The sequence below is a fragment of the Amblyomma mixtum genome, chromosome 2 (genome assembly GCF_055824585.1).
Source record: "Amblyomma mixtum isolate Tamu chromosome 2, ASM5582458v1, whole genome shotgun sequence".
In the NCBI taxonomy this organism is placed as follows: domain Eukaryota; kingdom Metazoa; phylum Arthropoda; class Arachnida; order Ixodida; family Ixodidae; genus Amblyomma; species Amblyomma mixtum.
In genome coordinates, this window is record NC_143013.1 from 25,139,612 (window position 1) to 25,156,654 (window position 17,043).

Below are 17,043 nucleotides of genomic sequence, written 5' to 3' on the forward strand. Positions count from 1 at the left end.
TAGATCAATCCATCGGTTGGATGGTCGGTCGGTTTAGGGTCAGACATGAATGAATAAACCAATCCATCAGTCGGGCAGTCGGTCGGTGAATCAATCAGGCAGTCACTTGAATGAATAAAGCGATCCTTCAGTCGTACGGTCGGTCGGTCAGTGAGTCATCCGGTCAGCCAGCCAGTAGGTCACTCAGTCACTCACTGGAATAAATAAATCAATCCCTGGTCGGTCATTCGATCAGTCAGTCCGGTCATACAGGCATTGAGCCAGCCAACCAATATATCAATACCTGGTCGGTCAGTCAATCTGTCAGCCCATTCATTCAGTTCCGCCATTAAGCCAGTACAATAACAAATCAGTCCCTCGGTCGGTCCATTAGTTTGTCAGTCGAAACCTTTCAGGTTATGCTTCCTTTTCATGAATAAAAACCGACTGCACTGTGACCCGTCCCCTGATTACATTAATCTTGAACTTACACGCATTCATAGTGATAGTACATCGAAAATGGCAGGACATCTATTTTTGCTTCTTTCAGCACTAGCGAATGTTCGGTAGATAAACCGGACTACGAACCTCAAGACATATATATGCCGGGCAATATCTAATAAATACCATGCTTTTTATGCAGGCCGGTGAGCAGTCCGCTAACCACTCCTTCAGGGTCTTGGATTGTTGTGCTCCCATTTCAACCACGCGAAGACAACGGTTCCGTACTAAGGATCTTGCATTAATAAATTTTAATCTCTCTCTATCTATACCGACAGCCTGGCATCGTTACTTAGCTGTTCCCCAAAGGTGAATAAGGTCTTGTCACGTGTCCTCTTTTGACTGCCTCCAGACTTCAACCACACAGCGAATGTCGCTCTCCTTGAACCAAACGTTTTTGAAATCTAGTTCAGCAGAAATATAAACGGAAGGCACATAGCTTTGTTCGCGCACTTTTTCCGCGTCATATTTTCCTGTTTATTTTGTGAAGCATTGTTCTTTTCTAGGGCGCATAGCAGGACTGCAGTGCAAACAATACTGACAGAGGTAGCGCCAGAGAGACAAATCAGATGCAACGCTATATCAGACCGCGGTAAAAGAACTACGACCGTGCAAATATCGTTTCTCTCTCTCTCTCTCTTAGAGGCCGAGGGGCGTTGTACGGCCGTGATGTCATCCAAAGAAAAAAATCACAAGGAGTGTAGCAGCTGGAGAACGGTTTGACCATTGTCCGTCGACATACCGGCACAGTGGCCGTGAACCCATTTCCTTCGCCGTTAGTCATCGTCAAGGCACTGTATGCGGAAGTATGTCAGCGTGATGGCGAGAGGCTGCATCCAGAAGCATTGCATCGCAACAATGCTCACGAAAGTCACCATTGTGCTTCGAGCGACAAGCGTCGTTAGTAACGGTTGCGACTGTGAGTTGTGTTCCATGCACTGTGTATTAGCGTTTACAGAGCAGCTGCTGCTGCTGTGCCTGCTGAAAAAAGAGCGCAAGATAAACTGCAAACAAGCGACTACATGACGCTTAAGTAGGCCTTCATTCTTGGATGCACATTGTCTGAACGTCGTTTCTCCATCACAAGGCAGACTTTTTCATTAGTTGTCCATCGAAGGCATCACCGACGGAGCAGAGAATTGCGCATTTCGTGCTTCCTGGAACAACCAAACGCTCCTATTTGGGGAGACCTCTTCTCAGGAGCTTTCCGGAATCTATTCTATGCGCCTCGATTCTACGCTCCTTACTCCCCCCAGTAGTTCATTGAGATGAGCCTAGAGGGCATTGTCATTTCCGTTACGGGGCCTCAAAATGATTCATTCCGCTCTATTATTTTTTCGCTACCCAGACAATGCATGCATGATCCCGCTTTTTCGTAATCTTAGTGGCACGGTGGAGCTAAGAGGGGTCCGCTTGCTTTAATAACACCCATACGCCTCCATTAATTGCTTGCGATGTTCATTTAGTCTGGAGCGTATCTTACGTCACAGGCAATGCGGGCCATCTACATCTGAGCGTAGCCTACATATCGGGCAATATAGGTCCGCTAGAACGAACTAATCTCTGTAACGGAAGTGCTCGCCTCGTTCACTCGCAAACAAGACGATGCAAAAGGTTTAGCGGGCGAGTAAAAAGAAGCGGGGGCCCTGCGCGAATCAAAAGTAATTAACCCGGAGGAACGTTACGAGAATGCGGCGGCGTGAATTGGTCTCCTCCCACGACAGCGCAAACGCCGACCCACGCCCCCTTCCCGCGTAACCTCCAGACGGCCAGCTTCGAAACAATAAGAAAAAAAAATGGCAGATCCTTTCGCGACCCACGCGCGCGCGCGCGCTCAAGCACGTGCTTCCGCGCGCGCACCGCGGTCGGGCCCGGCTAATCCCTCTCGGGCGGCGGCCCGGGGAGTGAGGCGCGAACGGGCCACACACGGGCCTCCATCGGCGGCGCACCCCCGCGAATCCGGATCAGAGCGATGGGACCCCGGGGCACGGCTTCGTCGGCGGCGGCGGCGTTTGTTTGAGTAGCGCCGTCGGCACAGACCGCGTGGTGCCCCCCTGCAGCATTGCCTTTTCCCCTCTCGCCGTCGGCGCGAGCGCAGACGGGGCGGAAAGAAGAAACGAAACAGAAGGAAACCCGTTGTTCTCGTTCCTTTTATGTGCCTTCTCTCTCTCTCTCTCCCCCTCACCTTCTCACTCGCGTTCAACTCGGCCCTCTTCTCCGGTTCATCGAGTGGTCGCCGTCTCGGAGATGTTGGCTGTGCGGCCCGGCAGTGGGTGAGGGGGAAACGATAATGGCCTTCTTCCAAGCTGTGCAGCCAGGGGGAGGGGGTTAAGAGTAGTACCCAGAGAGGAGGAGAGTGCGGCGCACCGGCGTCTCCCCCTCTCCCCTTAAGAGCGGCCCCAGTGACCTGGGATACGCCCGAGTCGAGGAGGGATCGCCGTCACTGGAGGCGCCAGATCCCATCACCGGCGTGCACCGAGCTGCCTTGGAGCACACTCTCCGATCCGGCTCAAGCGGCGGGGCTTCACTGACGCAGACGGCGAAGACGACAGTGCGGCGTTTTGACAACAGACCGGCCCGACGTCGGAAAAAGAACACGCGGAACGCCGGCTTGGCTTTCATCTCCGGTGCGTCGTGACCGTCTCGGCGGCAACGAGTGAGTTATCGGCGGCTTCTACACGACAGGCGCGAATGCACTCGCGCTTTTCCCACAGGCGGCCCGGCCGTAGGTGGGCGCCGTCTCGTGACGCGGCGACGCGACGGCCACTTTCTCCGCCACGCGCGTAGGTGTTGCGGGAAAGCCAGACGAGGAAGGACAAGAGCAGTCCTTTGCGTGTTTGAACTTGATGAGAGAACGCTTTCTTCTGATCACCATCTAGCGTCTAAGAAGGTCAGCTTAGAAACGCTGCTGACGGCAGGACGGCGCTTGCGATAGGAAACTCCATCGTGTCATGGATACCACGTTTCAGTTAGTGTGGTGCTTAAGAGTTGTGCAGAAGTGACCGCTTCAGATTTCTTCATTCGAATTAGAACTGAATGTCTCCCACGTGCAGGTGGATTTGCCTCTTTCTGCTTGAGCCTGTGACAGCGAGAAAAAAAAATCAATACTACAAAGACCTCGATGACTGCATTGCATGCCTAAGAAGATGGCCGAAGAACGCCCAGTTAAGGGAGCGTGCTCGCGTTCTTGTCTGTTGAGCATCCTAAAGTACTGCGTACTTGATGTGCATCGGGAAAGCTTTTGCACTACTCAGACTTACTGATGGAAAAACGTCAAATTGCTTGCGCTACATTTTTGCGGGGTTCCAATTTTAGGCGATGATACAAGGATCAAGAGGACCGCTAATATCGCCCCCGTGCTCAGCTAGTTTCTTCTTCTGGGCAGGCAGGTTAGCAGAGTAAATAAATTGGTGTATATAATTGAATTTTAGTTCTACTTTACCGTTACACAAAGATTTTTAGCCCAACATTTAAAGGGACAGTAGAGTTGAGGGGGGTCCCATGTCAGGCTACTGTCACAGCGATTCTGCCGAACTTCGTTGCATTCCAATCAGGAGTTAAAACTGTGATGACATAGGGATGCAGCATCTACTTAATGTGAAATCCCACAATAAGTCAAGTTCACAGCGCCTGTCGCGTGCGTTGGGAAAACATATCTAATATGGTGACATTACTTGCACTAAAAGCACTCCAGTTGTATCCTTTTCGAGTGTGCTAACTTGCCTCAAGCGGCATTGTTATAAAGCAGTGTGATTCCCTCAGAGCAAACAAACTGTAATGTCTTCACATGCGTCCTACGAGATGGACTACCTGGCAACAATACACGCTGAGAAAAGCTTCCGTGAAACAACGCGACTTCAAGTAGTACGAGAAATCTCACTTGCGACCACTAACAGCATGCACATACCATAGTTGCCAGTTTCAATTAGGCAACGTGTGAAAAACGTTAGAAGGCAATTTCATGCTCCCCTTACTTTTTTTCCTCACCGGTACGTGTCACCAAGGATATGCATATTGCAGCACCTTGCAGTGCAAACTCTCGGGTAGATGTATTTCTTTATTGTTACATCAGTCGTGTGTACTGGTTAAAATGGTATGATCTAATATATCTAAATCTTCGACAATATACAAGCTCGTAGCTTCCGCTACCATTTCCCTATTTTTTTTTACGAAAGTTGGCAGACCGCTGTTTAGCATTTGATGTCATCTTCGCTACTCTTGTTCACTCCCTCTGACTGTCTTAAAAGCAACAAACACCTTCCCATCTGGAGAAACTGACCCCAGACGAAGCTGCATTGTCTTGTATTGGCGGTGAAACGAACCTGCCGCGGTGTATCACTTTTCATGGCGTTTGTTGCTGAGTACGAGGTCGTGGGATCGAATCCCAGCCGTATTTCGGTAAAGGCGAAAATTTCCGTGTGCTGCGCCAACCGCATGTGGCCGAATTAGTCCGTAGTAATCCGCTAAGATGGCTCTATCTCTCTGCCTCAGTTCAATCCCTCTGGCATGGTTGAAAGTACATTGGGAGTGCGACAATTACTTCGTCTTTCCTTTTGTCATAAAACATCTGCACCTGCGCTTTTAGCGCTGCACCATCACCGAGATACAGAACCTCATGGCAAGAGTTTTAGGCACTTCTATATCAGCAATCGAGAAAATAATTTTGGGGGTACCTAAGCAATTCTTGTGATGTGTAAATGCAAGAACATTAATTGTCACTTTGCGTGTCACTGAGTTATGTCGCTGAGTTCACAGCGCACATCTGTACGTCTGCACCGAGGCAGTCTCCGAGCTCGACGGGTCGTAGTTGAAATCCTGGCATGCATAACGATGCCGGTGGTAACGTTGTCAACGCAAATGAATGCCGGCGGCCTATTACTCCAGGACGGGTGATGGCGTCACTTGCGTGCCGCGTTTCTGCCACGCGTGCCTGCCACGGGTTCCTGATGACGGCAGGGTTTTCGTACAAGGAGCCACGCAATGCGAGAGATGTACTCGCATTAAAACGCATTGAGACTCCTTTCGGGTTCAACTTTCTATTATTTGCTTTGTTGCCAGGGAAAAGTTTGCCAGAGCCCACAGCGCGCATTTCTCCCAGGCCGACGCTGCGCTAAGCCCACTCCACGGCAAGGATCGTGCTCCATCTCGGCGAGACATGGACGCAGGCCGGCGTGCTCTACCCGTGCTTCTGCAGTTAGCGTTGGCCTGCCTAGCCTCTGCGTACTACAGCGGTGAGCCACTGTAGTCGTATCAGAAGCAAGAAATAGCGTGTCGCATCGACGAAGGAGGATGCCGTGCTCTGTAGTTGCGCTTTAACCGCTCCAGCTATGTGGGGCAGCGCATGCTTTATAAAGAAGCAAGTCCCATTGGTGGAGTATACGGGAAATAGGAGGAGGTTATGAGACGCTTTAATGCATGCAGAAGTAAGCGCTACCTTTTAATGAGGCGCTTTAGTACTGGCCTCCAATCAAGTTCTATTGTTCTTAGACGTTTAGAAATTATTATAACTTGAAGATTCAATTAGGCACGAATTCTTCTTTTTCCTTAACAAACCGACCATGGAGCTTTTTGCATTTATGCAATGTGGGGACGGTAACAGCGAAATGCTGGAATTTCGTTACTTTTGTTCGAGTTTTCGTTTCTTGGCTATCACAGCATTAAGAAGAAAAAATAATAATAGTAATACATTTATTTTTCATCTCAGGGATGGAGCAGGTAAGGCAAAAAGCCGAGCGATTAGTTCGACGTGTTTCCACGTTACCGCTAAAGAAAATACAAAGTTAAAACATTAGTGCGGCATCAGTGCAGCTCCAGCACAGAAATAATAATGCTCTTTACAATGTTAAATAATAATTACAAAATTGATGTGCAAAGCCACAAATCTTAGAAATAAAGCAGGCAATATTTGGTGAGAATACATGCAAGAAATCAGAAGGTTTAAAGAGAAAGCAAATTCACAGTCAGTGCGGTTAAGTTGAAAAGAAAAAGACAAGCAGTTTTTTTGTTAATAATGTCAATCATTCGGCTAAACACTGCACCCAAAATAAATGTCTAAAATACGCACAAGCCCCAACCTTCGCAAGCAACTGACGAAGACGAATAAATACAGCTGCCAAATATAGCAAAACCCGAAATCCAAACAAAAAAGAAGTCAAAATCACTGCAAAAGAAAAAGAACAAAAAGATTTGCTTGGTAAAACTTGAGCTCTCCCAGGACAGAGAACCATTCCGTAGAAGAGTTACGAAAGCTACTCCTGGATTTAAACCATGTAAAAAAAAACTGAATGGAAAATGGATAAAACAGATCATATATTTTGATGTTAACTGAATTTTAAGATCATGTTTACTCAGCAAATTAAACAAGTTAAGAGGTCTCAGTGAAAAGTCAAAAGCGAAGCACACACGAAATTGTACAAGGTGACTTCTTCAGCAGACTTGGAATGATAGGGAAACTTGAACAGGGGAGAACCCGATGCAATGGCTCGTTGACTACGGCGTTCTGCTAACCAGCACGAGAACGCAGGTTCGAACTCGGTTGCGCCGCCTGCGTTCGAATAGAGGAGAAATTTAAAAAAAAATATTCGTGTGCTAACCACTTGGGCCACTTTAAAGGAAATCAGAAGTGGTAGAAGTCAATTCAGAGCCCTCCACTGTACAGTGTGCCTCATATCCCGGGAGCGTCTTAGGCACGTAAAAATAATCTAGTAAACAGTATCAAAACATTGCGAGAGCTGCGTGCCAAATTTTATCTCTTTTTTTTGCATTTTCCAAAGGCTAAAAATAAGGCAAGTGGTTGCACAGCAAACGGGCTGCAAAAGAAAACTCATTAGAAGCTCAAAGAACGAGCAAAAGCAAGGAATATGACGCTTTTATTGCACTTAGAGTATTCTAAGGAGTATGATTATGTACGGAAGGTGTATGGATTAAGTATGGAGGGAGTATTCAGAGCATTGTACGGTGGAGTATATTTCATTTAATTAAATATAGCTGTGCTCAGGCAGATGCTAATCAGTGTAGTTGCTCCCATAAAATAATTCTTTATTGAGCATTGCTACATGTGTAATTGAATTCACAACCAGCGACAGGACAGACCTGTCCTGAAGCAATAAACATAGTCTCAAATATAGAAGAAACGAAGCTCAAGCGCGCCTTCATCGTCCGCATCTTTGTCTGGTATATACGGCAGTGCTGCGTCCTAATCGTGAACAACTGCAGTGACGGTGCGGTGCTTCCTTTCTGACCTGCATGCATGCGAACCTGCGTAGGCGCCGACAACTCCCTCTACACGCTGGACGGCCTGGGGCTGCCCTTTGTACTGCCGGGCCGCTACCCGTCCAGCCGCAGCCACGCCAGGAACGTAGCCAAGTTCTACGGGCACCCCGTGCTACCCAGGACGACGTGGATGACTGACGACCGCTACAGAACAGGTACCACCTTTACCAAAAGTAACCGAGGAACAGGTACCAAATTTACCAGAAGTAACCGAGCAACAGTACCACCTTTACCAAAAGTAACCGAACAACAGTACCACCTTTACCAAAAGTAACCGAGCAACAGTACCACCTTTACCAAAAGTAACCGAGCAACAGTACCATCTTTACCAAAAGTAACCGAGCAACAGTACCACCTTTACCAAAAGTAACCGAGGAACAGGTACCACCTTTACCAAAAGTAACCGAGGAACAGGTACCACCTTTACCAAAAGTAACCGAGGAACAGGTACCACCTTTACCAAAAGTAACCGAGCAACAGTACCACCTTTACCAAAAGTAACCGAGCAACAGTACCACCTTTACCAAAAGTAACCGAGGAACAGGTACCACCTTTACCAAAAGTAACCGAGGAACAGGTACCATCTTTACCAAAAGTAACCGCGCAACAGTACCACCTTTACCAAAAGTAACCGAGGAACAGGTACCACCTTTACCAAAAGTAACCGAGGAACAGGTACCACCTTTACCAAAAGTAACCGAGCAACAGTACCACCTTTACCAAAAGTAACCGAGGAACAGGTACCACCTTTACCAAAAGTAACCGAGGAACAGGTACCACCTTTACCAAAAGTAACCGAGGAACAGGTACCACCTTTACCAAAAGTAACCGAGGAACAGGTACCACCTTTACCAAAAGTAACCGAGCAACAGTACCACCTTTACCAAAAGTAACCGAGGAACAGGTACCACCTTTACCAAAAGTAACCGAGGAACAGGTACCACCTTTACCAAAAGTAACCGAGGAACAGGTACCACCTTTACCAAAAGTAACCGAGGAACAGGTACCACCTTTACCAAAAGTAACCGAGCAACAGTACCACCTTTACCAAAAGTAACCGAGGAACAGGTACCACCTTTACCAAAAGTAACCGAGGAACAGGTACCACCTTTACCAAAAGTAACCGAGGAACAGGTACCACCTTTACCAAAAGTAACCGAGCAACAGTACCACCTTTACCAAAAGTAACCGCGCAACAGGTACCACCTTTACTAAAAGTAACCGAGGAACAGGTACCACCTTTATCAAAAGTAACCGAGCAACAGGTTTTTGCTTCTCAACCGTATAACGGAGGCTTTATGGCACCTCTGAATACCAAAACGCGTCAAAACGTGAGGAAAAGGGTTCAGAAACAAGATGATTCTCCCTTCAGCACATTCATGGCATCGCGGTTCCCGCCTAAGTCGACAAGCCAGATTTTTTTTTCTGAGAATGCCGAGGATGATGACCTTTTGTTATTAATTCTAACCACATGCCTATAGCCCTGAATTGAAATCACTGCATTTCATATGAAGAGCAGGTTGGCACAGAATACAATCACTGCGGAGACAGGCATACTGAGCACTCGTCTTGTACAGCTTACCCTGGCCGCATTTAGACACTGCCTATCAATTTTTTCTTGCCGTGTCACGGGGACAAGCGACTTAGCGAAGCTATACGCAGCGTCTTCAATAAATTCCCCTTCGCTTCCACGCAGAAGACCCCATTAACGCAATCTGGGCTCTCCGCTCCATACTCCGTCATGTGTACATACAGACAGCACCAACAAAGGCCATGCCATCGTTTCGCGTACGTACGTTCAGCCCACTCGTGGGAAAGGTTAGCCACCGTGCGCAACCACCATCGAGATTTTCCTTCTCTCGGAGGCGCTCTTGCCATCTTCGAGAAAGACGAGTCAGTTTGTTTCGCGAGCGCGCACTTATTCTAATCGCAAGACCGGTCAGCCCACCCCCTGTCGAACCATCAATTAGTCCTTCGTTTTCCTCTCCTCTTGAGCCCTTCCAGTAAGTGTACAGCGATAGCCCCCTGGCTCGGATGCATGTCATCTGGCGCATCGAGGCCCTTGAACCCGGTTCAGCCAAGTCAAGGCACCCGCTTCATCCACCATCAACGAAAGACAACGAAGGGCCGGGCTAGCGAAGGACGCGTGCCCCATTAGCCAAGGACGTTCGGCTCCAGCCCAGATCTCGGAGGCTTGGCCCGTCTTTCTACACTGCCTGCTGCCGCAAAAGGGAAACAGGACGGCCGAAGAAGGCGAAAACGGGACCGATGATGCGCGTGAAGAAGACCCAGGCGGCAGGCGGGCCGGGAACGGGGTCGCAGCCGTCAGCGTTGCGGGCGTCTCGTTATACTTACTTGATTTTATTTTGGGACAGGGCCGTCATTACTATGCGGCTGTCGGAGAATTAAGCTGAGCAGCGCACCCTCTTTGCGCTTTCACCGCACGCACGAAAAAGAAGATGCACCCGGCTGCTATCCCACCCCCTGCTGTTCCTCCCGCTCCCGCTTGGTTGCATGCATCGCGGGACCTCTTTTCATCTCCCCACCCAGAAAACTTCTCCGATGACAGCCTGGGCCAGCACGCGCGCGCGACGCTGTCTACTGTGCACACACCGTTGACCGCGCTCACGTGCGAGCGTAATGAGGATCTCGAACTGCGGGAGCGTGCTATAAGCTTCTGCGCTCCTGGATACGGGCTCCTGCCACTCGAGCTTCCAGGTTAATCGCCCTTGGCCGGCCTTCGGACGCACCCCCCCCCCCCTCCCCCCTCTCGTATTCTGAACGTGACAGGGGGACAAGCGACCTGACACCGAAATGAAACGCCGCTGGCCCCCTCCCCCCTCCTCGTCCTCGGCAAGAGAGAATTGTAGTATAGTAGCGCGTCCGCGAACGTGACCCTGAATCTGGCGCCGCCGCCGCGCGTCGTAGCATCCCTAGCCTGAGAGAAAACACGGGCGTCCGGCAGAAGCAGCAGCAACTCGTTTGTGTGCGCACCTCGCATGGCCGCTATACGCCGTCGACGATCGCGCCGACGCCGAAAGCGTGTCGGCTCCGGTTTAGTTTCGCTAGGTTTAAAAATGCGGGGAGAATCGGGACGCGACGCCGATATGCGCATCTCGTTCGGGCGCACCTTCGCAAGGCGTCTCTTGGCCCTTCGCATTTCTTCTGCTTCGGTGGGCGGATCGGTGCTGCCTTAGGTTTGTCGGTTAGTAAGATAACAGCGGCTGGCGCTCGGAACCCTGTATAACGGTGCCCGACGTCTACTAGATATTCAGCGATCACTTTAACTTGACCGTATACTAGTGGCGGAAGATGTGCCCGTTGGGCACGTTAGAGGAGAGACCCCAGTTATGTATATAGGGCGAATGCGGCTCTAGATAGTTGTCGCGCACTGTTTCTGGCCCTTCAACCATTAGATTCCCTTCCCCTCACCTTTTTTATTTTTCTACTCCGAAACAGCCCATATTCTGCGCATTCGGAGGATGGTAAAGATAATGAAGGCCGATGCAGACGACTGTCTGAAAGATATGTGGAAACCGCGGAGGTCAGGAGAACACCTTTGCTAAACCCAAGGTCCGGGTTTTCGTAATCCTTTAGTAGACTTCGATGCTGCCTATTTTGGCTGAGGAGCCCACGGACGTAACTCGATGTCACATTAATCTTAGACACGTCATTGAGTCGATGGTATCGCAACAAGGATTTGACTTCGACTGTTTGTCTGCAGTCATGAACGTTGGTTCTTCATTTTTTTTTTTCATAGCATTACCCAGGAACGCAAGATACTTGATAGCATTTTCGATTAGTGACGTGTCCGCGAAAAAATAAACCGAGAGCCGAACTTTCGAGAAGCGAAAATGGCGGTCTCATGAGTACGTGCATATACGCGGAAATCTGACAACTTAGACGCAAATGTTTCTTTTTTTCTTTCCTCATTTCAAACTCATTTTTCGTAATTCATCACCTTCAAGTAATAAACTAAAACAAACCGAACTAGAGTGATGGTGTTCCTCAAAACAGTGCAGCTTTCCCAAATCATAACCCGATTAGATCTGACTTCAGTCCCATTCAGAAAGATTTCCACCGCTGCCAGACGCCACAGCTACGTATAGGTAAATGCGCTGATTTTGATTCTTCTGCGAACGGTATTTTTACTGGAAGTGTCGCTGTCAGGCATTAACGCATGCATACCTCGTTACATGAGTGATATCGACCTTGTTGAGTGGGGCTGCATATAATTCATAAGATATTTCAAAGAATTCGTGTCATGCCCAAGCCTGAACAAGCGTCGCATACAAACTTGTTCACTGCACGCTACGAAGTTCAGCTAAGAAAAAGATAGCGAAGCTCATGGCCAGGGAATACATGCTATTTTTACAGTTTACTGGCTGTAAAGAGTTAGCAACGAAAAAATTTAACGTCTGCAGTTGGTAGCCTTCTTTTGTAACACGTAAGAAGCATAAAATTGAAAAGGGAAGGTCCCTGCGGAGACGCGGACTTGAAGAATTGTATAATTGCCAACCGCAAAACCGCTTCGCATGAGCACTTGGGTGAAGCACACAAGGCGGGTGGTAATTGACGTGCGCAGTACTTTAACACCCTTAAGGGCATAAAAATGTTTTTGGCTTTTTGCACCCATGGTTACTTCCTTGAAACACCCAGACTTTGCCATACACCACGCCAGTACGGGCTGAGGAAAAAAACAATAATCGATTTGCTCTAAATGTGTTAAGAGGGTGCCCAGAGGGTGTTAAAAGGCGTTACTGCACATAACGTGCTCAAACAACATCCCAGTGTCGTCTCGTTAAAGGGAAGCTGAAATGGCTTTTTTGAGAATTCAAGGTTATTCCAGAATTAGAATATATGAAGGTTCTAGGTAAAGCATGCGAAGTGGTTATGTGCTAGCATCTAAAATGATGACATAACCGCTAGTTAAAAAAACCGCCCTGATGTTCAGGCTTCTCCTCGCTGCGTTAAAGGAATGCAGAGAAACTCATGAAGACGTCACTGTTGCCGAAATTTAAGATGTCCGCCGCCTTCGCCCACATGCTGCCATGCGTCGTCCGATGCCGCCAAACAAGTCTTCGTGGGCTTCACCTTCGGCGGCGTTGTTGTTTTGTTTTTTTTTCCTTGAAGCAACTGTTTCTACGCGGGAAACGTAGCACTCTCATACTTGACGTCGTCAGTGCAGCCCCTGCCCGTCGCTGTGCACGGCAGAGAAGCCGTGCACAGCCACTCTGGTTTATTCGGCGATTACGCCGTCATTTCAAATGCTAGCACAAAAAAGACTTCGCATGCTTTCCCTGCGAGATTCACACATTCGACCTCTTTAAACTCGTCAGATTACAAGACCTCTCCAGCTGCCCTTTAAGCGAACGTGCTGAGCGTGCTCATGCGACATTGCAGTGGCGGTGTGCCGGCCGCGACAGCTTTCGCTGTGCGACGACGTTCTGCCGTACAACTCGACGCTGCTGCCCAACCTGGTGGGCGACCGGGACCGGGTGTCGCTCGACCGGACGCTGCTCTTCTTCGCGCTCATGCTCAAGACCGAGTGCAACCCGAGGCTCAAGCAGCTGCTCTGTGCCCTCCTCGAGCCGCCCTGCCGCGGCGGTCGCACCCTGCTGCCGTGCCGGAAGTTCTGCAAAGGTATGAAATGCACTGCTATTCATGGCGGAGAGTTTTTTTTTTTTTTTCCACAGCAGTCGCGAAACTACCAACGGCGTACTAATAAACTGCTCACAAGCTGCGCCAAAGCATAGTTGTGGTGGAGAACGGAGAGTTACAGGAGCGTCGTTAACAGTGATGTTCCGTTCCGTAACCAAAAATTACCCCAGTTAGAACCAAAATTCCCTGTTTTGGGCTCTTCTTTTTTTCCCCTGGAGCAGCTTGAAAGCTCTGTCAGTTTTCGCTTAAGATTCCCTAATAATTCGCTTTTCGCTAAAATTTACCCCTGAAGTAGATTGAAAGCTCTGTCAGTTTATAAAAAAAAAGAACAATTTCGCTTAAGATTCCCAAAAACGCTGCAATAATTCCCTTTTTCGCTAAAATTTGCCCTTGAAATTCCCTGAAGGAGGGAAAATTTCCTGAATGGAATATCTCTAGTTGTTATTGGCTGATTGCTCAACTCATATAGGCGGGCGGACGCATGTCATGGCCGGATTTTGATTCACATATTTCACAAGTGATAGGATTAGTGAACTCTAACCTACGCTGCTCCAAGCTTTCACGTAGACTCATGGTTGCTTGTGGGTTCAGATTCAGTGCGCCGCGAGCTCACATCAGCTCAGACGAAGCTGTGCTCACTTTACCGCATTCGGACTCAGGCTCGGGTCTCATTTATGATCGCTGAATTTGGTATGACTCGAGTGGCTCCGAATCACTGAGATCTGGGTTATCCTCTGTAACTGAGGGAGGGTTGCAATGAGGCTGGACGAGTGACCTCGTGAGCACTATGCTGAGTAAGCCTGCAGGACCATGTTGTGACCCAGTTCGCTTTCAGCATGCTGAAACCTCTGTGTCGATTTTTGAAGAAGACATGGCGCTACAAGTACACGCACAAGAAGACGAGGATACGAAGAACAGGCGAAGGACGGGCGAAGGACATGCGAAGGACAGGCGAAGGACAGGCGGAGGACGGGCAAAGGATGGGCGAAGGACAGTCAAATGACAGGCAAAGGACATGCGAAGGACAGGCAAAGGACATGCGAAGGACAGGCAAAGGAACGACTAACCAAGGACTGGCGCCTGTCCTTCGACTCCTCGTCTTTTAGTACGTGTACTTGTAACGCCATGTCTTTTTATAAAATGCAAAAGCAACTAGCCCGGCAACATACGTTATTGAAGCCTCTGTGTCGACATTACCGCACCTAGCTGCTTGCTTCGTGTGCGCATATACAGGGTGTCCCAGCTAAATGTTACCAAACTTTTAAAAAATGCGAAGTGTCCTAGTCCAGTGAAACCAACTCAGAGTTGTTTATAGTCGCGTGGCCTAGTCTTGAGTATTTTTTTCGCTCTTCAAAGTTAATTAATTAGTTAAGTTTAATTAACTAACTTTTTAATTATTAACTTCAGGAAGAAAGTGTCAATTCAAAAGTTCTAGATCACCTCAAAAAACCGCTAGTCGTGCTGTTTCCGTCAAGTTATGATTTACGTAGCTTCATTTATTGGCCTTAGAAGAAAGTTGTCACGTGACCAGCTGCTCGTTCACTTCTCTGCCCCAATGTGCACCCAAAGTCTCATCGAGGAGAGGACTTCAGAAAAAATGGATTTTATTCTTTAAGGCGCGTCTTGGGACGTTGAAGTGGCACAGTTGTCATGTGAAAGCTTTTTCTTATTGTGCTGGTTATGGTTAAAGGCCGGTAAAAAAACTACTATACGTAAATATTACTTCGCTGCAAATGTCTCAGTAAGCTGTTTCTCAAAGCGATCTACAACTTTTCGATTGAGACTTTGTTCCTCAAGTCAATAATTAAAAAGTTAGTTAATTAAGCTTCACTAATTATTCAACCTTGAAGAACGAAAAAAATACTGCAGACTAGGTCACGCGACTCTAAACAACCCTCATTTGGTTTCACACGGCTAGGACACCCCGTGTTTTTTAAAAGCTTGGTTACATTTAGCTGGGACACCCTGTATGAACGTGGGTGTTTATGTAAGCGGAGCCAGTTTATACAAGAACAGAAAATGCTGCATACTATAAAATGGATTGCCGCACATGTAAAATTGCGTCATTCCGAGCTCGGAACGGCCGGGATAGCCGGTCCATTGCAGTTTCACTGCTTTATACACTGCTTTGTACGCTCAAAGACAGCGAATACACTAGGTTTTTCTCGCTAACTTCGCGTTCTATGAACTTTTGATTGTGGCTGCACATACAGCACAAGATACATAGTCACGACATATATATACATTGGTGCAGGCCATACTTAGTTAATAGGGCTAAAAACAATACACACCAGAACTAGATCATTGTCAAGCTTTGTTCTTTGTGTTTTTTGGTACGCACGCGTTTTAGTACGCCATCGTGCCTTTCTCAAAGAGCGGGCATCTGGGTATAGAGGGCAATAGCATGACCCGGGCTGGCTTCTCGCTAGGACGAGCACACAAGTGGAACTGCCCACGGTAGCATCGAGAGCTCGTTCAGTCGGCAGTGTGTGCTGCCCAAGTTATTGCTCGTATCTATAAGGCTGCCGCGAAATGAGACGTGACCGGAGGCCTTTTAATTTCCACTCCCATCCCAGACGGGACAGAAAAAGATCAAGGGGAAGGGGGGCCTAGGACGCACGTAATTCGAACGCGGCCTTATATCAATGTATATTATTTAGTCCGAGGTCTCCATATAGGGGTTATTCAGGCGCGTCGAGCAAGGGTCATTGCGTCAGCGAGAGTGGCTGGGAATCCGCTGCCAGCGGGGGTTCGTCCTCCTGGACTAGTTTCCACCGCGCACTGGTCTCGGAGGAGCGCAGCGCCGTTTTTCAAGGCGGGGTCAGCGGAGCAATCGTGAAGGGATGCGAGAGTAATGAGGAAGATGAAGAACGCCCGGAGGCAGCAACGAGCTGTTTACGGCGCGTGTAGCGAGCGTGGAATAGCGGAGACGGAAAAGACACTTGGTCACGGGCGACAGGCGGAAAGCATTCCTCCGATCACCCCCCCCCCCCCTCCCCCCCCCTGTCTTCGCTTCAGACCTGTCTATCGATCTGTGTTGGGCGCCCGGTAAAATAGTAAAATAGCTGATAGCCAACAGAGAGGAGGAGGAAACGGCAAAGCAAATTGCCTGGCTATACAAGGGCTGTAGTAACAGGGGAAAAAAAAAAACGCAGCGTAAAAAAAGACAAGGACTGAGAAAGAGGGACACACACAGCGCTACGCCCTTGACTCTTTCTGGCGCTACGTTTTTTTTTTTTTTTCCTGAAATATGAACTAAGCCCGAGCATCTACCCTTCTAGCTATGCACACTATGTATTGGCTAGCGCCCGCGTTCAATTTTAGTCCGGGATGCTTATCTCTCTCTATTATGCTGACACATGCATACTGAGTGTCACATTATTTTATTATGATTATTTTGGGTTACACATTGAAATTCCATTCTTTTCTTTCTTTTTTCTCTCAGAATCAATTGTTTCTCATCTGTTGGTGCACATTTCGAGCTGCCAGCTCAAGGAACAGAACGCACTCAGCAAAACCACGCACAGAACACTGAACACAGCTATCTGAGTTCCTATGTCGAGGTTCTTCTCTGGACGCTTACTTTGAGTTCGTTCCGTTCGCTGCGTTCCATCAAACAATATTTTCTTC

At 48.4% G+C, this 17,043-nt stretch overlaps 1 protein-coding gene across 1 annotated transcript in view; it reads left to right on the forward strand.

Moving 5' to 3' along the window:
* The first annotated feature begins 2,828 nt into the window (after positions 1-2,828).
* The window catches only part of LOC149358727 (uncharacterized), a 31,326-nt gene continuing 17,111 nt past the window's right edge, over positions 2,829-17,043 (forward strand). Inside the window, exons 1-4 of the mRNA XM_089570895.1 lie at positions 2,829-3,136; positions 5,579-5,711; positions 7,746-7,907; positions 13,156-13,395. Of these exons, the coding sequence (XP_089427021.1) occupies positions 5,636-5,711; positions 7,746-7,907; positions 13,156-13,395 (478 nt within the window). The 5' untranslated portion in view covers positions 2,829-3,136; positions 5,579-5,635. The remainder of the gene's footprint in view (positions 3,137-5,578; positions 5,712-7,745; positions 7,908-13,155; positions 13,396-17,043) is intronic.